Source organism: Dendropsophus ebraccatus, chromosome 1 (assembly GCF_027789765.1).
Source record: "Dendropsophus ebraccatus isolate aDenEbr1 chromosome 1, aDenEbr1.pat, whole genome shotgun sequence".
Lineage (NCBI taxonomy): Eukaryota > Metazoa > Chordata > Amphibia > Anura > Hylidae > Dendropsophus > Dendropsophus ebraccatus.
In genome coordinates this window covers 201996456-202019254 of record NC_091454.1, presented here as the reverse complement: position 1 = coordinate 202019254, position 22799 = coordinate 201996456, and the positions used below count along the sequence as shown (strand labels likewise).

General features: G+C 44.0%; 1 protein-coding gene across 1 annotated transcript in view; it reads right to left on the bottom strand.

Annotated features, from left to right (window-relative positions):
• The window catches only part of BMP1 (bone morphogenetic protein 1), a 77938-nt gene that overhangs the window by 1846 nt on the left and 53293 nt on the right, over window positions 1–22799 (bottom strand). The window contains exons 9-19 of the mRNA XM_069944452.1: window positions 20174–20276; window positions 19943–20059; window positions 18608–18753; window positions 17744–17939; window positions 12544–12669; window positions 12263–12423; window positions 10676–10856; window positions 5925–6050; window positions 4998–5125; window positions 3698–3911; window positions 2896–3146 (exon numbers count right to left, since the gene is read on the bottom strand). Coding sequence (XP_069800553.1) covers window positions 2896–3146; window positions 3698–3911; window positions 4998–5125; window positions 5925–6050; window positions 10676–10856; window positions 12263–12423; window positions 12544–12669; window positions 17744–17939; window positions 18608–18753; window positions 19943–20059; window positions 20174–20276 — 1749 coding nt within the window. The remainder of the gene's footprint in view (window positions 1–2895; window positions 3147–3697; window positions 3912–4997; window positions 5126–5924; window positions 6051–10675; window positions 10857–12262; window positions 12424–12543; window positions 12670–17743; window positions 17940–18607; window positions 18754–19942; window positions 20060–20173; window positions 20277–22799) is intronic.

The window sequence follows — 22799 nt, the reverse complement described above, 5'->3', positions numbered from 1 at the left end:
TGAAAAACCTGTTTAACCTCTTCCAAATATTCTCATGTACATGTATGTGAAAATGCTGGGAAGAAAATATGGAACACGCTTACAAGCCAAGCGCCCTGGATACATGGCAAATGGCAGCTATGCTTAGCGGATGATATTGGCCTGTAACAGGAGAATTCAGGGATAACTCAAATCCCTTCTATTTAACAATTCACGTGCCCCTCTCACTATTGACTAAGCTATGTAAGCTGACAGGTTGGGGGGCTCCCCTCTGTCTCCTTATTGGCACTCTTAGAAAAAAAATGCAGGATGCCTATAGGTTGACTTGGCAGCTGGATGTCAAGGGAGGAATAGTAGTTGTAGTAGTTGTAAAATACTGTAATACGGACGTTTTATTGTACAAGGGACAAAAGACACAAAAGTTTTAAAAAAAGAAAAAAAAAATTAAAATACAAACATAAAAAATAGGCCAATAACTAATAATCATGTTATTTATAGTGCACAGTAAAATGAATAAAAATGCATATTTGCCATTTGTCAACCACTTCACCCCCCTAAAAAATAGAATCACAAGGTCACATCTACTTCAATATAATGCAAATAAAAACTACAGATTGCTCCACAAAAAACAAGCCCTCACAACGCTTCAGCAATAGAGAAAAATAACAGTTACAGGTGTCAAAATGGCATATTTTTCGATTTTAAAGTAGCACTTTTTTTTTTAAGTGACAAATAATATGGGTCCATTTAAAAAAAAAACAAAAAAAAAAACAATTACTTTGTCCTGCAATAAACAAGGCCATAAACTGTTATGTAAATAAAAAATAATTTATGGTTCTTACTTCTTGTTCGGCAGAATTAAAATTCTGAAACCAAAATGGTCATGGTGTGAAGGGTTGAAACTTGAAAGGATACAATTTCGGCAACCACCACTAGGGGCATGTTTACTGCATACTGCTTTATTATGGAGTCCAAAGTATAAATTGTATGCAGCAGGCACCCCCTAGTGGCAGCGATAGTTATATATATGAAAATAAATATATGTTAGTTAACACATATATATATGTATGTTAACTATTTTAAACTGAGACGGGAACACCAGCAATATAAGATTTTAAGGAATACATCTCTGAAGTCTTTCATCTAGACCTATTATAGATTTCTCTTCAGAAATACAATGACTGTGGGGGAAATTCCTGCTACGGGGCTCTGTGTTCTGCAGAATCAGCCGCCAGGTTTATATTATCCTTACACAGTGATAGGAAATCCAGCTGTCTTCTTTTATAGAAGCCGGATAAATCATTTCCTGAACGTTCCAGAATGGAGGCCTGTTATGTCTTCTGACTTCACCCACAACCATTTATTTTCTGCATGGAGACAACCACTGTGTGTACTGAGGCGGTCGCTGTCCACTGGACCTCAAATGACCGCCTGTACTGAACGGAGCAATTACAGGAGGATCAAAGGCCTCTGGTGTCGGGCTATTTCTGATGTTCCACCTACATGGTTTTTCTGGTAGGTGTAGCGGAATAAAGTACTGAATGCTGGCAGCATGAAGGCGTTCACAGCTCCCCCCCCCTTTATTCGGATTTCTTGCAGAGGGTCACCCTTAGAAACGTGTGAATTCAGCAGGCGGCGGGCTGCCACTGACAGATGTTCTTTGCCCGTTACACGAGGGTTACAATTAAGCAGGAAATTATTACATGGATTCGCAGCACGTTACCCTTCATTACAGCGTCAGGGCTGACAGTATCCAAGCCTTTAGATGTTTAGATACAGTCAAAAACATTCTTATAGGCAGAATGATCTGACTCCAGCAAAAACATTTCAGCCTTTTCATTCTGAATAATTACTGAAGTAGAAAGGGTGCCTGGAAAAGATGGATACAGTCCTTGGACAGCTAAGACTGTCATCCTGGACTTTTCCAGGTAATCGGAGCACTTTGAAAGTGGCACTGATCTATGCAGACCAAAGCAATCCATGGCAGAGCCATCAAGGTCTGGCCGCCTTTACTGTAAGTATATACAACACTTCTTAAGGTTAACACGTCTCCTTGAGGAGAACCATAATCGGCCCTATCTGGCCGATTATCATTCCATGTAATAAACACAACAATCAGCCGATGATAACTATCATCTGCTGATCGTTGATATAGGTTTGAACCTATAATTGTCGGGCACCAAACATGCACTGCTACATGTAATACCGGTGTGTGGCCGGCGGCTGACGATTTGAAAAGTGCTTACATTACCTATCCATGGTCCAGGGCTCCTTCTGCGCTCTGCTTCTCCCTGGGTCCCGCGCGCTGCAGCTTCAGAGCGGCCTGTCTTAGCTGTCAGGCCGCTCAACCAATCACTGTCCGGGACATTCAGTTAAGTGAAATACATGCTCAATCATCCCCCCTCCTGGAGACTAACAACTTATTCCATGCTTGTTATTATTTTTTTTAGCCTCCTTCCTCCAGTTCTGAGTTTACTGCTTTGTGTTGAATACACAGAAAACTGTGTGTAAGCTGTCCTCTCTATCCTTGCTCTTAGTTAATGTGAGATCAAGTTGCTGGTGACTTCACTGTGATTAACTCCTGGCATCACAGAGAGCAGAGACAGCCAGCCAGAGACACTGTTTACATGAGCGGTCTTGGAACGGAGGGCGGAGGAAGGAGTTCAGAGCAGGGATAGAGAGAACAGCTCACACACACTTATCTGTCTCTTTAGTGGAAAGCAGCAGACTCAGAACTGGGGGAAGGAGACTGAAATAATAAGTATGGAACGAATTGTTAGTCTCCGGTGTGTGTGTGTGTGTGTGTGTGGGGGGGGGGGGGGGATTGTCAAAATTAAAGAACCTCCTCAGGAAGGTGAAAATGACAGAGAGAAGAGAAAGTACACAGGCATGATTGTCTCACATTGACATACATACCCCTGATCCACAGTATCGTCCCATCCTGGGGGAATTCTCAGTGGGTCCATCATATATCTCTATATAGTCATATCCACAGTCCTGCTCCTCCTCCAGCTCAAAGCTCTGGAACACCAGCTCCACACCATAATTTCCCTCTGACTGCAGGTGCCATACACATTCTGTGGCCGGCGGGTGGACGTCATCTCCAAACTTAGCATGGGAGTATAAGTCTTTAGTGCGGACTTCTGCCAACCAGGTTCCTCCACACACTGAGAGACGAAAGAAAATAATCACAACCCTACTATTACATAATCTGACAATGCTTCACCATACTACACATCTCTCCCACAAGGGAAACTTACTCAGGCTTATGTAATATTATCATATATTAAAACCATGCATTCAGATTTTCAGTCTGGCTATGGTTTACGCCTCCTCATAGGGAACACATGAATGTTCGATCATTCTAAACTTTCATGAGTAGGGGGAGGACTGGAGAGATAACTGCTGGTCAAACAATAACTAGTAGGCAGGGAGAGGGAGGGGATGGAGCTGCAGGGTATCACTAAAACATTAGCTGAGATGAAGAAGAACAAGAGAGGACTTCTGATTGGCTGAGAACACACCATGCAGCTCTGACATCAGCAAGAGCCCGCCCACAGACATGAATCAGGAATACATACAGAAGGAAAACCACCCAGAATAGTGAGGCCACACAACCTATGTGGCTTTATTACATCTAGAACATGACTATATGAAACAGTGGACTAGTTATGTGGGTACCATGTATTATCAGCAAAGAACATTGTCACTTGCTCACCAGTTGTCACCTCGGCTACAAATCCCCTTTTCTGCACTGAATTGTCTGAAATAAATTTGAGAAACATGTGGCTTCCTGGAGCTACGAGGGGATCGGGGACCCTGCTGCCGCAGAGACGCTTTAGGACGGGAGCCTGAGCATTTATACCAGAGTAAACTTCTACGTGGTCGTACAGGCATTCCTGGTGGGACTCCATCTCCAGCTCTTTCACCACCTGCCGGGCAGAACAGAAAGGATACCTAAATAGAAGCAAATTCATCAAATATCTGATTTACATCCAATTGCTTTCCAAGGAGGGGATGTACTATATGTAAATCTCACCACATATATCACAAATTCCTGGTGTCATAGTAGCAAAGGGAACAGAATATCAACTAGTACTTGATACTTAGGGCACCATTTCTGCAGGAACCTCAAGAAATGCTATCTTTCAGATGGCACCATCTCAGAGTGGCACTCTCTGTCAGATGGCACCATCTCAGAGTGGCACTCTGTCAGATGGCACCATCTCAGAGTGGCACTCTCTGTCAGATGGCACCATCTCAGAGTGGCACTCTCTGTCAGATGGCACCATCTCAGAGTGGCACTCTCTGTCAGATGGCACCATCTCAGAGTGGCACTCTCTGTCAGATGGCACCATCTCAGAGTGGCACTCTCTGTCAGATGGCACCATCTCAGAGTGGCACTCTCTGTCAGATGGCACCATCTCAGAGTGGCACTCTCTGTCAGATGGCACCATCTCAGAGTGGCACTCTCTGTCAGATGGCACCATCTCAGAGTGGCACTCTCTGTCAGATGGCACCATCTCAGAGTGGCACTCTCTGTCAGATGGCACCATCTCAGAGTGGCACTCTCTGTCAGATGGCACCATCTCAGAGTGGCACTCTCTGTCAGATGGCACCATCTCAGAGTGGCACTCTCTGTCAGATGGCACCATCTCAGAGTGGCACTCTGTCAGATGGCACCATCTCAGAGTGACACTCTCTGTCAGATGGCACCATCTCAGAGTGGCACTCTCTGTCAGATGGCACCATCTCAGAGTGGCACTCTCTGTCAGATGGCACCATCTCAGAGTGGCACTCTCTGTCAGATGGCACCATCTCAGAGTGGCACTCTCTTTTCTTTCTTTGGGAGGCACCTCTCTGGTTTCATCTTTTGAGGGGCACCACCTAAGTGACACTATTTTTGGAGGGCTTCATCCTCTATGAGTGGCGCCATCATTTGCAGGGCACCATATTCAAGAAATACCTATGTTGGCCATGTAAAGAACCAGATGAAGATGTATGAAACAGAAGCTTACCAGTTTCACTCGGTGTCCTGGGGTAGCTGACACAAGCCACGTGCACGCCTTCTTGTTGGGGTAGGTGTCGGGCCAGTTGGGGCTGGTGATGTTCTGGTTACTGGCAGTCACATTGTGGTTACAGCCCGCTAAAATTAAGCCATGTGAGAAATGAAAAGGGATAAGATCCTATGGCAAACAGTACAAAAGTTAGGACACAAGTATAGAGGGCATCAACATCATTCGCCTTAAACATCTTTGCAGCCATCTAACCTATTTGTTTGGGCTTTTACAGCAGAAGTCATAGTGGGACTCTCATTATTATTATATGCTGTATTGGTTTCCCCTATTAGGGTGGGTTCAGACTACGGAATCCGTGCAGATAAGTTTTGGCGGATTCCGTCACTCATACCTTTGGCTGTCCAGGCATAATGAGAGTTGTTGTTTTGCAACAGCTGGACAGCCAAGGTTCCCTACCCATCTTAGATGATCAGGCCAGTAAAGCCAGTTAAATCTATCGCTATGGGCAGCACATCATTTTTTACACAGGAAAATGTGAGGCGGTTATTGGCAGATTTTAAAGCCCGCACAAAAGATGCGATTAGTCGAGAATCAGGCATTTTCCCCCTTCTCAGCTAATGTCTTCTTGAGGTCTATGGTTGGCGCTAGAACGTTTCCTGTATACGTCCCTCCAGTTTGTGCAATGGTAGAGAACAAGCAAGATTAGTAACTACACACACTAAAAGCACACTAGAGACTCTCTCTCCAGTAAAGTAACCTTTAAAGGGACAGTAACCAAATACCGATCCATCTGTGCCGAAGACCGTAACATTCCATTTAGAACACTGTGATGCACAAAACTTCCATTGAGGATGAATCACTATGAGACACACAGGATGGATGAGGAGTGGGGTACACACAGGACACACACATCTGTGGTTAGATTACCCTCTTTGCAGTCATGCTTGTTCTCATGCAGAGTGAAACCGCTCCGACAGCTGCAGATGTAGCTGCCCTGAGTGTTGACGCACTCGTGCTGACAGCCCCCATTATCCCGAGAACATTCATCTTTATCTGTAACACAAGTACAAGAAATAGATCACTGCAGTGAACATGGAAAAGAGGGGAACGAGAGACAGAGAGTTAGGAAAGCTCGGCACATCCCCCACCCTCCCCGCCACCGATACAGCTCTGCATTACCTGAGGAGCACAGAGGGGGGCACCAGCTAGGACCAGAGAAGCAGCTTGATGTAGTGGGATGGAGGGGGTCAATGATGGTCAATAACATTCAGTGGGTATCACTGTCACCGTCACTCCGACTCCCAGATATCATTACCTTACAGATGACCTCCCAAGGAGTGACCTTTTCATAATTTCCCAATTCCCCTCCCATCCTTTTTAGGTACTCCCTCCCACCCCCCATAGGTACTAACGTACTGATACTACTTGTAAAAAACAATAAAAATAGATATTTATTTACTAAAATAATAATAATAATAATAATAATAATAATAAAAATGATCCAGGTAACAGTTATTTGCCAAGATACAGGTCCCACCAATCCCAAAAATAAGTCTCCAAAGAGTGGTGGGGGCAGACTTCTCAAATCCCTTTGGTAGCAATGTATAATGGGGTGGTGGGCAGTGAAGAGATAGAGGGTTGGGAGAGGGGAAAGGGAGAAGGACGTATACAGAGTTGAGGAGGGGGTGGGGGGTTTGGGGGCTCTCATTAAGGGGAGCGAGTCTTTTTCGTCGTCCTTGTTTTCATTCGGGGACGCTTCCGGGGTAAAGCCTGGTGCGGCTGCTGTTTCATTTTTTGGAGCTGTAATAACTTCTGTTTGTTCTTCTTCTCTGTAATGAGAGAGGGAGGGGAGAACGAGAGCAGAAGGAGGAAAAAAAAAGGGGGGGAGAAGAGGAAGAAAAGCAGGAGTAGGGGAGGATAGCAGCACAGTAAAGGAACACAAAGAGGAAAGAGGAGAGAGTGAATGTACGAACATCAGGGACAAAGCAAAATAAGCAAGGAACAAAATGTAGAGAGTGGGGTGAACGTGTACCGGCCAATAACACATAGCGTCAAAGGGGGGCGGGGATCACGATAAGAGAGGAGTAGGGGGATAGGATCAGTCAAAGAAAAGAGAGGGAATGGGGTAATCGTTTCCTTGTTCTGATCCACTATACAGAGCTGGAAGCTTAAGTATTATCGTGCAGGGTGAGAGGATCATGCAGCTTAGATGCCAAGCACTGCATGCAGCTGTATAAGGGCAGGGACTGGGCAGAGCTTCTTCAAAGATATCTTAATACCCTTCATAATGCAACCCTATCCAAGTCCCATATTTACGTGGTTATCATTCCAAGATGGCAGTGACCAGAGGTGAGAAATTCAGCCCTATTGCACTATAGATCTTGGACCTTGCACCACTGAACAACATTAGCACCAACTACGGATTTCAGAATATAGACCCAAACTGAACTAAAAAGGTACCTAGTTATAGCTATAGAGATACATCTTCCTTATACCGTGTGCTACACCATCAATGACCACAGTCTTTAGTCTACAGGGCCTGAATTCTCAGAAAGGGGTTTCCCAGAATAAATCATTGTTCATAGGGGTCCGGCCACCGCATGCAGTCCTATTTTTCCAACGCAGATGTGAACACATGGCATGCTGTATCTGTTATATACATGTTGTGGCATGTTGTATCTGTTATATAAGGCTCTGTTCACATCTGTGTCGAAAAGGAGAAACAGAAGTGCATGTTTCTTCCCCAGGACACCATGGTGGAAGCTGAAGGATCCCATAAGTCAATGCGGCCCACTGGGAGCTGGGATCAACCTTCATAATGAATAGAAGCCGCAGCGCACATGTAAGAACATGACAGTATTACCCAAAGCATCCCACTGACTTATTATGGTGTCCATTGATTTAAAGAAAAGCACAACATAATGTGATCGTCTTCCCATCCAGTATGATGGTGTGTTGAACAGAGCCTCTGACTATAGTGTAAACATGGCCTGAGTTGTTTTTGTTACTTGGGTTGTGCAGAAAGTAAGAGGGAGTAAACCTCTATTGTTCTAGGGGCTTTAAAGGGGAACTATCAGCTGGTTAGACGAATCTAACCAGCTGATATGTCCCTATTGCACAGGAGACGCTGAGGAGGAAGGTATGTTTTTTACCTTCATCCTTGGCGGCATTCCGGTGCAGTTCGTAGTTTGTGCCACAGTCAGCAAGACCATTAGGTGCACTGGGGTACCCGTAAGGAGCACTGCCCGCTGCCATAGCGCTGATCCGCCTCCGGGCCGACCCGCCTCTTTCTAACGACAATAATGGAGCAGCGAGCAGGGGTGGGCCGGATCGGCATTATGGGGGGTGGGGCAGTGCTCCTAACAGTCTCACTGGACCATGAAGCACATGACTAACCGGAAAAGCATCAAGGAGGAAGGTAAGAGACATAGCCCCTAGAGATGAGCGAAACGGGTTCGGGTTCGAGTCCATCTGAACCCGAACGATCAGCATTTGATTAGCGGGGGCTGCTGCAGTTGGACAAAGCTCTAAGGTTGTCTGGAAAACATGGATACAGCCAATGACTATATCCATGATTTCCACATAGCCTTAGGGCTTTATCCAACTTCAGCAGCCACCGCTAATCAAATGCAGAACGTTCGGGTTCGGATGGACTCGAGCATGCTCCAGGTTCGCTCATCTCTAACAGCCCCCCTATAGATTAGTCTAATCTGCTGATAGCTCCCCTCTAATGTGCAGCCATGAGGAAATGGTGGGACTGAAAACACATAGGGGGAGATTTAATAAACTGGTGTAAAGTGAAACTGGGTCAGTTCCCCCTAGCAACCAATCAGATTCCACCTTTCATTTTTCTGTGAGTCTGTAAGGAATGAAAAGTGGAATCTGATTAGTTGCTAGGGGCAACTAAGCCAGTTTTACTTTACACCAGTTTTATAAATCTACCCCATAGAGTATGCTTGTGCGCGCTTTTTCCACGATTAAGCTTTAAAGAGTACCTGTCACTTTAAAATACTTTTGACAAGTCAAAAGTTTTGATTGGTCGCAGTCTGATCAATCCTTGACTTATTGTTAGAACAGCCATGGAGAAGCATTGGGCTGAGCTCTTCTCCCCCCGCTAGATAGTCCTATGGACTTATAATAGGAGTCCATCTAATGGCCCTATTCCACGGGTCGTTGGAGGAGCAAACAAGCGCTGTCAGCGCTCGTTTGCTCCTCGTTCGCCGCTCGCTGCCGCCGCTATTCAACGCGGCTGCAGCGAGCGGGTGAGTGCGGGAGGGGGCGGCGGGGAGCTGCGGGGGGGCTGCCCGGGGGATCGCTAGATCGTCCGGGCAGCCCATAGGATATAGCAGCATCTGCTGCCGATGCTCCTATTCAACAGAGCGACGGCAGCAGATCGCTGCTATATCAGTCGCTTGTTTTTCAACATGTTGAAAAACAAGCGACTGCAACGATCAGCCGACATGAACGATGTCGGCTGATCGTTGCACTCTATTCCACGGAACGATTATCGTCCGTAGCGGTCGATATCGTCCGAAAACGAACGATAATCGTTCCGTGGAATAGGGCCATTAGTCACATTCACAGAGCTGGGGAGAGAACATGCATGTCTCATTCTAGCGATCAGTGAGGGTCTAAGGGCCCTATTCCACCGGACGATTATTATTCAGATTATCTTTAAATCGTTCGAATCTAAACGATAATCGTTCGGTTGAAATGCAGTTAACGATTAACGACCGAACAAGAAATCGTTGATCGCTTTATAAGACCTGGACCTATTTTTATTGTTGCTCGTTCACAAAACGTTCGCAAATCGTTCGCATTGAATAAGACATTGTTCGGTCGTTCGCAATAAATACGAACGCAATAGCGAATAAATAGCGAAGGAAAAACGATCGCAATTACGATCATAAGTAACGATTATCGTTCCATGGAAATGAGTGAACGTTTTCAGGTCTTTCGCAATAGCGGTCGTTTGAGATTGTTAATCGTCCGGTGGAATAGGGCCCTAAATAACCCTACCAATAAAAAGTTTAACATGTTTTACAACATGACAAAGTTTTTTTTTTCTAAAGTGACAGTGCCCTTTTATGTAACCAAGCAATTGCTGCTCCATCACTCACAATGATGTGTGGTTTACACCCTCACATCTCTATGCCCATAGGTTTGTGTAACCTATCATAGGTAAAAAAGGCTATGAGAGATGAGAAACATTCTTGGCTTTACATGCAGTTTATCTTATTTGCCTCATTTATAAAGGATGATTCATGTTTACCGCCCCTTTAAGCAGCCATATGCATACAGCCAGTAGTAGATACCATATACGTGTGCGAGAGTGTGTCTAGCTTTTGTACAATACTAACCTCTATATAACAGCATATTCTATATACATAACATAATGCATCTGTCCGTGGCTTTTGCGGCAGTAATATTAGTCAGTCAAACAAACAGGAGCAATATTCTACACGATGGAGCTATATACTGTCATGCCAATCAGGTAACACCAGTGAAGCTTGTGTATCCAGAGAGATAATACATTCTCCAAGCAATGCAGAAGGCTGAGCCATCATCAAGCCAAGCAAAGGTTCTCATACTGTCCCATAGACAGCACACTATGGAGTATCCCCACAGGTAAACAGGCAGGTAGGACAGGAAATATAGCATGCAGGGAGGAGGCTCACCTGAGTAGTATGTAGCCTTAAAACCTTTCTTCGATACAGTGTTGTCAGACTTGAACTCTATCCGCATGTTGTTGTACTGTGAACTGATCACTGGGGGGAGCTCTTGACCACAGAACTTCCCGAGAAGTTTTGAATCCGATGTCAAACCGCTGCGAACTTCCACGTAATCATATTTGCAGACCTGGTGGGAGCAGACATAGATAATAAGAAGCAGAGCCCCAAAAATATATCACTGTAATGACAAGGAGAGAGGTCTGTGGAACATTTAGATAAAACATATAAGAAAAAAAGTATATACAGCAAAAAAAAAAAAAATGCAATTAAAGCTCAAAGCAGTCGTGCAGCGGGAAAGAAAGCTGTATTCAGTATGGCCAGCTGCCAATATGGGTTCACTCTAAGATATAGGGATGTGTATAGAATGCTGAGTGACAGCTTAAAACGTCTCAGAATGTTAAGCAACAGTTTAAAATAGTTACTGAGAATTCCAGGTTTAGAGCTGTCACTCAGTGTTCTATGTCGTAGAATCCAGAGTACATTCAAACCTTTTCTTTCTAGTCACATTCACTAAATTTGTGCAGGTTGTCCTTGGAAACAGACTACAGTTTGTCTGAGGTCAGACATGTGACCTAACAGCTATTGATCGTATGAGTTCCCACAATGCAGTGTTGCCTGGTGATTGTAAATTAGTTAATCTCTATTTGTAGCTTTAACTGTGAACAGAGAAGAAATCTCCAAAGGCTAGTTTTGCACCTGGGCACCGATTTTAATGGAGTCTATCTGGTTTATGGCCTGGTGTCAGTCATCTAAATGGACAAAAGAGGGCTGCATGCCGCGCTATTTTGTCAAGTATTTTTAATGCAGCCTCCGATGCAAATGTGAACTGAGTCTTAGAGGGTTTTAAACCATTTTATGTCAAACTGCGCCCAAGAATTCTGTTTGGTTACTCGTGCTACTTTAACCCTATTTAAAACCACACTTCAATGTGACTTTTAATATTCTACACTTTATTTCACATGCTTATGGGTTTAGAAGGCAGAGATATGGTAGCTGTTTAACACGGTCAGGCTGCTTTACCCATTAAAGTGCTTCTTCATAAAAAAAAAACCCCACCAAAACCTTTATTTGGGCTGTAAATAGTGTCAAAGAGGCGGAGCCTATCATGCACTGGGCCCTGGCACTGCTATGCCTTACTGTGCTCTATACCAACCACTTGCAAAATCAGTCATATACACTCTCCATCCAACACAGTGAGGCGTATAGTTGCTAGGGCTCAGGGAATAATAGGCTCCGCCTCTTTGACACTATTCACACACAAAATAAAGTTGCTTTGTTATGAAAATAAAAACACAGACACGCAGGGCATAGATATGTTCTAAAGGCTTTTACTAATATCTAGTGATATCAGTGCCACCAGCTTGGGTGTCACAGATTCACTTTAAGTGCCAACCCCTCAACACTGCAATCACAACCGAATTACCCCGGGTTTGAGAGTCACTTAGGCCCCTCTATATGGGTTATGGGTGGTGGGCGCCTCCTGGCAATGACATGGTGTCCACAGAACGGATTAGACAACGGTTTTACACTCACATCGTTGCCTTCTGTCTCAAAATGTTGAAAAGTGAGTGTGATGCGAAACTGTGTGGGTGCCACCAGCTGCCAGACACAGTTCTTGTTCGGTGGGTACTCCTTGGGAAACCCCGGGCTGCTGATGGTGCCATTTAGCTTGGTCAAGAAACCACCACAGGTTGCTGTAAAATAAGAGACCATTCAGAGAGACGCCAGGCAATTTATACAATACTACGGGACTATGTGACAATAATGTGCCCAGACTGGGAATTATAGGATGAGAATAGTTCAGCACATTTCACCTGCACAGGATTTCTTGTCTGGAGCAAGCTCATAACCTGGCTCACAAGCACATTTATAGCTGCCAAGCGTATTCACACAGCGTTGCGCACAGCCACCTTTGTTAGGTCGGGAACATTCATCAACCTCTGAGGGTAAAAGGTAAAAAACAAACTTTAGTAACATGCGGCAGCAAACACATAAGGTTATTCGTGCCATCATACACATTGCTTGGCTACAAGGATTTGTTCTGAGGTGAGCGACACCCAATTTCTCCTTATTCATAAAGTTGTCTGTCCAGCCCCAGTTAAAGTGGTTCTATTCCTTTAAACAAGTTATCCTGCTTAGATTGGAGAATGATACACACATGGCAGTTTTTGTCCAGGAACACCGCCATTTTTGTTCATGAGCAATGTCTGGTATTGCATATATTTTTAGCAATGAGGATGAGCTGCAATATTGGACAAATCCTTATATATATTATATACACACACACACACACACATATACATTATATATATATATATATATATATATATATATATATATATATATATATATATAAGGGGTTGGCCACTTTATAGTAAAATAGGTTAGTATACAGTATTAGTAACTGTACTCACTGTAGATACCTACAGTAGCTCCCTGTGTACCTCAGAGAACTTAAAGGAAACCTGTCAACCCCCGTGCCGGGGTGACAGGCTCCCGACCCCCCGCTGGAGCACCCTATACTCCCCTGATCCCGCTTCTGGAAGTGGTTGAGTGACTGAGATATGAGCGCCTGAAGCCCGGCGCGCGCGCTCCTCAGATGAATCCAACGCTCATAGAGAATGACGGAGCGCCGGACTCGCCTGTCATTCTCTATGAGCGTTGGACTCATCTGAGGAGCGCGCGCCGGGCTTCAGGTGCTCATATCTCAGTCACCCGACCACCTCCAGAAGGGGGACCCGGCGGGATCAGGTGAGTATAGGGGGCTCTAACGGGGGGTCAGGAGCCTGTCACCCCGGCACGGGGGGTGACAGGTCCTCTTTAAAGCAGACTCCCCTCCTCCAGGCTGGGCTGCCCTACTCTGTTTGGTTTCTGTCCATAAAATGGCCGACATGGAGGAGCATGTGACCCTGCCCCGCCCCCCATGTCCTCCATAGACATATACAGGCTCAGTGGTGGACACTGGGGGCGGGGCTCAGTCACATGCTCCTCCATGTCAGCCATTTTAGCAGGACAGAACAGCCTAGCCGAGAGGACAGCACAGCCTAGAGGAGGGGAATCTGATTTTTAGGTTTATGGGGTACACAGGGAGCTGCTGTCAGTATATACAGTGAGTACACCTACTTATACTGTATACTAAACAATTTTACTATAAAGTGGCCAACCCCTTTAAATTGGGAGACTATTGGTGAAATAAGTCACCGTAGATGGATTGCAGACTGCAAATGAAGAAATATATCTGGTAATACGTCAATCATTACCTCTAACCTTACATTAAAGAAGCACGTCTGGATTTTTTAAATTATTATTCATGATGCAGCTAGTTTTAACTCCCTATGTGAAAATTCCTGGAATCCCTTTTCTCCAATTGAGTTATGATCTCATGGTGACCCCCTTACATGTGTTTCTGTGCTCTCAACATAGTCACCATCTCAGCCAGCAAAGCCTCCTGTATCATGAAGCAGTATGGATGTTCCCTAAGTAGGCAAGGGGGTTTGCAAAATCTCCCATAAAAGTTACTGATGATAATTATACATAGTAACATAGTTAATAAGGTGGAAAAAAAGTCAAGAGTCTATCAAGTTCATGCAGAGGAAGGCAAAAACCCTTATGAGGCAGATAACACTTGCCCTATCACAGGGAGAAAATTTTGAATAATTCCTGAATCAACGTTTCACGAGAAATCTAATGCCCATAACTTGTAATATTATATTTTTCAAGAAAAGCATCCAGACCTCCCTTGAAGTTCAGTTTACTGTCCACTAAAACCCCCAGGTCTTTTTCTGAAGCAGTTTCACCCAGTGTTTTATTATTTAGGACATAACTGTTCTAAAATATTACATTAACGTTAATTTGCCATTTATCTGCCCAAGCCTCCAGCTTCTCCAAATCACCCTGTAATATTATATTATGCTCTTCTGTGGTGATTACTTTACCTTTCATATGGCACAGAATCAAACACCTTTGAAAAATCCAGATACACAATGTCCACAGCCTCCCCAAGTCCAGTCTATAACTGATCTCCTCAAAGAAGCTGATCAGATCAGTCTGTCAGGGCTGATCCCTCATAAACCGGTGCTGATGCTTTGTTGTAAGATTATATTCATTAAGATACTGCAGTATAGCATCTCTTACAAAACCCTAAAAATACTTTACCCACAACAGATGTTAGACCTACAGGCCTATAGTTTCGAGGATTACTTCTTGAATATTGATACCACATTAGCTATGCACAGTTATAGTGTATCTGATAGTAGCTCAGCTCCCCCCCCCAAACCACCACCGTATAATTATAGTCTCTTATCTTATTTAAAGGGGTTGTCCAGCGAAAAAAAATTATTCACAGAATAACACACATTACAAAGTTATACAACTTTGTAATGTATGTTATGTCTGTGAATGGCCCCCTTCCCCGTGTCCCACCACCCCCACCCATGTACCCGGAAGTGTGGTGCGCTATACATTACCTGTCGCGTGCCGACCACGGTCTCCGATCGTCAGCAGTGACGTCTTCTTCGGGAGCTTGGCGGATCTTCCCGAGTGCCGGCCGCCCTCTGCAGCGTCATCCGAAGCTCAGCCGCGATTGGCTGAGCATAACTGTGCTCAGCCAATCGCGGCTGAGCAGCTGATGACGTGGCCGCGTCATCAGCCGCTCAGCCGCGATTGGCTGAGCACAGTTATGCTCAGCCAATCGCGGCTGAGCTTCGGATGACGCTGCAGAGGGTGGCCGGCACTCGGGAAGATCCGCCAAGCTCCCGAAGAAGACGTCACTGCTGACGATCGGAGACCGTGGACGACACGACATGCGGTGAGTATAATGCACCACACTTCCGGGTCTAGCGTGGGTGGGGGGAAACACGGGGAAGGGGGCCATTCACAGACAACATACATTACAAAGTTGTATAACTTTGTAATGTGTGTTATTCTGTGAATAATTTTTTTTCGCCGGACAACCCCTTTAAGAGAATATAGAGAGGTGGATTATTACACTGTCTTCCGAGTAGAAAGAGGTGCCGTCTCTCTCTGCCCATGTGATGCTGTGCTGATGCATCATGGGATTGCTAACAGATTTGAAAGGGAGAGAATGTAGTTGGAAATATTAAAGGAAAGATGGTGGCTCAAAAGTTACATGACCAATTTGCTGTAATGAAATGCATGGATACAGCATGGCTGGATGAAACAGATGACACTGTGTTTATTATAGGGGGAAAAATCTAGGAATGCTTCTTTAACCCTATCATTGCTTTCTAGGATAACTCCAGTAACCCTAACTGCTGCAAGGGAACTGCTCAAAAGGAACAAGGTTATAAAATAAAAATTATAATACACAACTGTACCCAGAATGCTGTTTTTTTTAATAGTGTTAAGTTTGTTTTTAGTTAAAATGCATCACATATCATAACAACGAATATGAGAAAATACTGCAAGATCAGAGGCTGTATTATGAGTCTATGGTCACACTACTGTAGCTATGAGCATACCATGCAAAACATGCAGGCAATAGAGCCTTACAGCCACTGTCTCTTAACTTTTTTACTTAAAGGGCTTGTTCATTTTGGGTCCTCTGACTTTAAGCCTACTGTTGGACCCCCCTTCCCTCCCCGCCATGATCAGAGAGACCTGCACTATGTTTCTGTGGTTACAATGGAAGAAAAATTATGGCACATAACACAGTACCCACTAAAATCAACAACCATCAATTATAAGATTCGAAAAACATTGCTGCTCTCTTCCAGAAACAGCACCACTCTCGATCTCAGGTTGTGTGTGGTATTACAGCTGAGAATAATTGAAGTAAATAAAACCGAGGTGTAATACCTCACACAACCTGAGGATAAGGGTGGATACATGTTTCCATAGGCTACTATTCACACAGTGAAGGCCAAAAGATTACATGGATACCTCAATGACATACTGAAAGAACACTTAAGGTGGAATTTCCCTTTAAATTGAGAAGACAACTTCATAGCTTTGTGGTTACACCCAATGGTGAGTTACTTTTCTTCCATAATGACATCACCTCAGACATCACCGCTTATGAAACATTGTTGGCCGGAGTCATAGTGGTCAATGAACTTCCTGGGGAATATCACCACAAGAATGTCAAGAGTCTCAAGTCTCTCATGACCATGCTCCTAATCCTGGGCTCAACCTATGGCAGACGAGCTTGGGGATGTCCCGGATCCATAGGATTTACAGAACATTAAAAGGAAGTGTATGAGAAGAATGACTTATCATCTGGACACTGGTAATATCATCCACATTTTGTACATTGTAGGCTTAATTTAGACAATAGAGAATAGTGTAACACAGAACTTACTTTCTTAATGTGTCCTTGGCGTTGTTCACCCAATTTTTTTTTCTTTCAAATAAACGAGTGCCGGAGATCTGTAATTTACTTTAAAAATCTCAAGTCTTCCAGTACTTATCAGCTGCTGTATGTCCTGCAGGAAGTGGTGTATTCTTTCCAGTCTGACACAGTGCTCTCTGCTGCCACCTCTGTCCGTGTCAGGAACTGTCCAGAACAGTAGAAAATTCCCATAGAAAACCTCTCCTGCTCTCCAGACTAGAAAGAATACCACTTTCTGCATGGCATACAGCAGCTCATAAATAGTGAAAGACTTACGATTTTTTAATAGAAGTAAATTACACATCTCTGACACCAGTTGATTTGAAAGAAAAACATTTTTGGTGAACAACCCCTTTAAAAACATATGTTGTCATGCCAAAAGTTTTGATCGACTAGAGTTTTCAGACTCTGACCAATTACTAGAACAAGCTGGGAGGGAAGTGAGTAGCTGGGCGCTTCTCTCCCAGCTCTGTGTGCACCTGACCAAGATGGCCCCATAGGTCACAAAAGGTCCAAACTGGCTCCTAAAATCTACATGATGTGTCCATCCCTATCTGCAATCACAGAAATTCTAATACCCGTATTGTAAATCATAAACAGTGATACCCCCAGGGCTATTCTGATACGTTCAACGGGTATTGGGAACAGGAGAGGCTTCTACTAACCTTTGAAGTAGTGGAGAGAGAATCCAGCTTTATTAATGGAGCCATCGGATACAAATCTAATGAACAGTTTATTGCCTGAGCTTTTGAAGTCGTCTGGTTTGTCATAACCACAGTAGCGGCCTATCAGAGGGCTGGTTTCTGAGTCGCCATCACGTATTTCCATAAAATCGTAAGCACAGCTATCATGTCTTTCAATCTGTGGAAAGAGGCAGTGTTGGGCTGCATTCACATGATGACTGTGACCTCCATAGCGCATATATGTTGGCAAATTAGGATGACAATGTATACTAGCACAGGCACCATCAGGCCTGGACTGACAATTTGGCAAACAGGGCAAATTCCTGGTGGGCCGCTCAGTTTGTTAATCACTGTGTACTGTGTGGTAGTATTATCTCCTGGGCGCACAGTGTGTGGCAGTATTATGTCCTGGGAGCACAATGCGTGGTAGTAGTATTATTTCCTATCAACTTCAGGGCTCACCTGTCCTTGTGTCATCCTGTCCCTGATTCCTATCACTATTTCGGTAGATCTTTCAAGGCTGTGCCCCCCTGGATTAGATAAGCCAGTTTCTGAACAGGGGTGATCTTTATAAGGAAAACCAATATAAAGATCACCATTTTCCTTACCAAAAAAATGCTAGGCTCATGATGTATAGTGGACCAGTGAGACAGTACATACAAGTCCACTAAACCTCCTATAGCCACAAATATGTGATGGAAAAACACAGTTCATCCTGCAGGAAGTTTCACATGTGTAGTGTGCGTGTTATACTCTTCCCCCTCAATAGTAGGTTTTGTTTCCCCCACCGCACACTTACAGAGGATCCCTCCCCCACCTCAGTGATGAACCTTCTGGGCCTCTAACCTCAAAGGACTGAAACACGATTCCAATGTTGTAGCCTTCAGCCACACGCAGCTTCCATTTGCAGTCCTTGTTGGGTCGGTAGTCATCAGGATAATTTGGAGACTGGATATGACCTTCGTCTTTAGTTACGTCTCCTCCACACTCGGCTGCGAGTAGAGGAGAGATAAAGAAGAATTAGGAGAAGAAACAACACGGAAGAGCAAAAGCATTAACGCCAATGCCAGCTGGCTGCCAAGGAGGCAAAAAGTGAAGAGCGTTAGACACCAGCGCTTGTATATCTAGTAATACGGCCCATATGACTATGTGAGTGCAAGCTGGAAACACTCAAGGTTATGTACTTGGCTATCTTCAACGGTCCCATAGAGAGTACATGAAGTCCAATTTATACCCGAATACCGAATATCTTGTTTCTGAAATCTCTCCCACAAAGTTAGAAAACATTACGAAGCGCTAATGCTTCAGTGTGTGTGTGTGTATATATATATATATATATATATATATATATATATATATATATATATATATATATATATATGGTGAATAAAGGGTTACAGTTTCTGAAGTACAATTCCAGCCTGGAAAATGGATGTCTTTACAGACTGCAAATAGGAAACTTTATGGAATCGGAGGAAATTGGGCTAAAAAAAAAAGGTCTGCAAGGACTAATAAAAAAAACCTATTTAAAATTTACAAATTGCAGAGATTTAGAATTAGAATAAATGTCTTCACCCTCTGTTTTATGGATGGGGGTGTCATAAAGCAATGGAAAAAAGAACGGTTTTCAAATCAACTGATTTCAGAAAGTTATATAGATTTTTACTTTACTTCTATTTAAAAATCTCAAGCCTTCCAGTACTTATCAGCTGCTGCATGTCCTGCAGGAAGTGGTGTATTATTTCCAGTCTGACACAGTGCTCTCTGCTGCCACTTCTGGCCATGTCAGGAACTGTCCAGAGCAGAAGCAAATTCTCATAAAAAACCTCTACTGCTCTGGACAGTTCCTGACATGGACAGAGGTGGCAGCAGAGAGCACTGTGTCAGACTGAAAAGAATATACCACTTCCTGGATGACATCTGGAGTACAGCAGCTGATAAGAACTGGAAGTCTGGAGATTTTTTAAATAGAAGTACTTTACAAATCTGTAAATCTTTCTGACACCAGTTGATTAGAAAACTTTTTTTTTTTGCCAGAGTACCCTTTTAAAAAAACAAAACAAAAAAGTAAATGTACAATACACATTACATAGGTATCATCCATCTTCACAGATATGTTATACATGACCAGACCGGTACTATATGAATAGTACGGACTAGATAAGCTTATGGTGGCTATACCTTCATAGACAGCATGGAATCCTTTCCCCACGTAGTTGCTGCTGCTTCGAAACTCAATCCACAATCGACTATCGCTGGACAATATGGAGTCCGGGAGTTTGTCGCCACAAAAACGACCTCAGAAAAAGAGCATGAAGAATGGGAAAAGTTAGAAACCGAACACTGTATTGTGACCAATATAAAGATGGTGATTTTCTGATATGATGACTATTAGTAACCGGGAGACAATACCGATAAGTGGAGCTTTCTTCCAGTGTCCATCTCTGACTTCAATGTAGTCATACCAACATAACCGGCTACGGTACACATCCAAAGAGGTAAAATTCAGCCTGATCTTAGGGGAAAACAGAGTATGTTAGGATGCACAACAGGCCCCAAGGTGTATAACACTAGTAGGTATACCAGGAATATATAGGCAGCAGTAAAGAAGTCAAAAACAGTAAAATAATAAAATTGGCATATGCCCAATTTGCACCAATTGTTGGCTACACTTGTGAGGTCCTCCCCAAGGACAACATATTATTTGGTGCGGCCTAGGACACAGTGGAGATTTAGTAATAAGAAAAGATCAGGGAAGCGGTGGCTGAAGAAGTTGGATGCAGTCCGAAGGAGTCCTGGAAAACATGGATACAGCCTATAGCTGTATCCATGTTTTTCAGGCAGCTAAGGGTATGTTCACACTGAGGAATAGGTGAATATTAAGCAAGCAATTGAAGAGGAATCCGCTCTTAATTTCCGCCTGAAATTACTCTCATAAAACATGAACAGAGCAATGTCCCATTGTGTTCAATAGGATTTCTACTCTGTAGTTCACACTGTAGAATTTCCGAGCAGAATTTTCTGCTGCTGATCCGCCTTCTGCCCAAAGAATTGACACGTTGATTCTTTGGGCGGATTCTGCTAGAGGAATCCTATAGAAGTCAATGGGGGCTTAAATTCTGCTTAAATTCTGCTGCTATTCTGCCAGAGATAATAAGGTGAGAAATTTCAAGCAGAAAACTTTCCTCTTCAAGGCCCAGTTCACACTGAGCAAAAATGGCGGAATTCTGCGCTGCGGAATCCCGCCATGCTCAGTGTCCTGCAGTCAGTGAATGGGAAGGCGTGCGCTTGTCCGCTCCTGTCGTTCTCCGCTAAAAGAATTGACATTCGGCCGGTGAACTGGGCCTAATTCCTAGCTGAATACTTGGCTATTCCTCAGTGTGAACATACCCTAAATGCCCCTATTTCACAGGTCGTTTAGAGGAGCAAACGAGCGCTCTCAGTGCTCGTTTGCTCCTCGTTCCCCGCTCGCTGCCGCCGCTATTCAACGCGGCTGCAGAGAGCGGGTGAGTGCGGGAGGGGCGTCGGGGAGCTGCCGTGGGGGCTGCCCGGGGGATCGCTGATCGTCCGGGCAGCCCATAGGATATAGCAGCGTCTGCTGCCGATGCTCCTATTCAACGGAGCGACGGCAGAAGATCGCTGCTATATCAGTCGCTTGTTTTTCAACATGTTGAAAAACAAGCGACTGCAACGATCAGCCGACATGAACAATGTCGGCTGATCGTTGCACTCTATTCCACCAGACGATTATCGTCTGTAGCGGCCGATATCGGCCGAATACGAACGATAATCGTTCCGTGGAATAGGGCCTTAAGTCAAAGCGATTTTTAACAATCAACAATCGCAAACGAGATTACGGTTAACCTGAAGTTGTTCGCCATATTACATAAAACAATAGTCGTTTACTCCATCTGATCCCAGCAAATGAAGGAACAATGTGGAATTACAGCAAACGATTAGCCATAATTTTGGTGTCAGCATCAAATGAACAATTTCTTGTCGGTCGTTTGATCGTTGCTTGCATTTACGCAAAACGATTATTGTTTAAAATCCAACGATATGACAATAATCTTCCTGTGTAATAGGGCCCTTAGGGCTGCATCCAACTTCTTCAGCCACCAGTAATCAGACAATTATTATTTACATCAATTCATCTGAAACAATGGGGGAGATTTATCAAACATGGAGTAAAGTGAAACTGGCTCAGTTGCCCCAAGCAACCAATCAGATTCCACTTTTTATTCCTCACAGACTCTTTGGAAAATGAAAGGTGGAATCTGATTGGTTGCTAGGGGAAACTGAGCCAATTTCACTTTACATCATGTTTGATAAATCTCCCCCAATATGTCTATATAGAATGTCCTCTGATCATGTCATAAATGGAATACCCATCCTCAAGGGTGTGCAGATTATAGAGTTACCTGTGAGGTTCCAATAGAGTCATAACTTGATGTTAAAGCTCCTGAACACCAATGCAAATTCTGTCCCACAACTATATGGCCTGGTACAGATGTGGTGGGATCTCAAGTAATTACAATACACATGGCGGGAACATGAACATAAATGATGATACAACTGACAGATTCCCTTTAAAAGAAGACCTGTAGCCATCCAAAATAAAATATACGTTAAAGGGGTAATCTAGGATTATAAAAACATGGCCACTTCCTTCAAGAAACAGCATGACTTGTCTCCAGTTCAGGTGTGGTTTTGCAATTAAGCTGCAAAGATACACTTAAACTAAAGACAAGACAGTGTTGCTATTTCTGGAAGAAAGCGGGCATGTTTTTATGAGCTTAAATAACCATTTAGCTTATGATGCTCTGATCATGTGCCTTTTTAGTTTCTTGATTCTTTCTTCCCCGGCCGCTTCCTGGTGTCTGACGCGGGCCCGAGATGTGCCAGAGAAAAAATGCCCCCCCCCCCCCCCCCCCGCTGGAGTATCCCTTTAATGTCTAAGGGTCCATTTACACAGAAAGATTATCTGCCAAAGATTTGAAGCCAAAGCCAGGAATGGATTTGAAAAGAGGAGAAATCT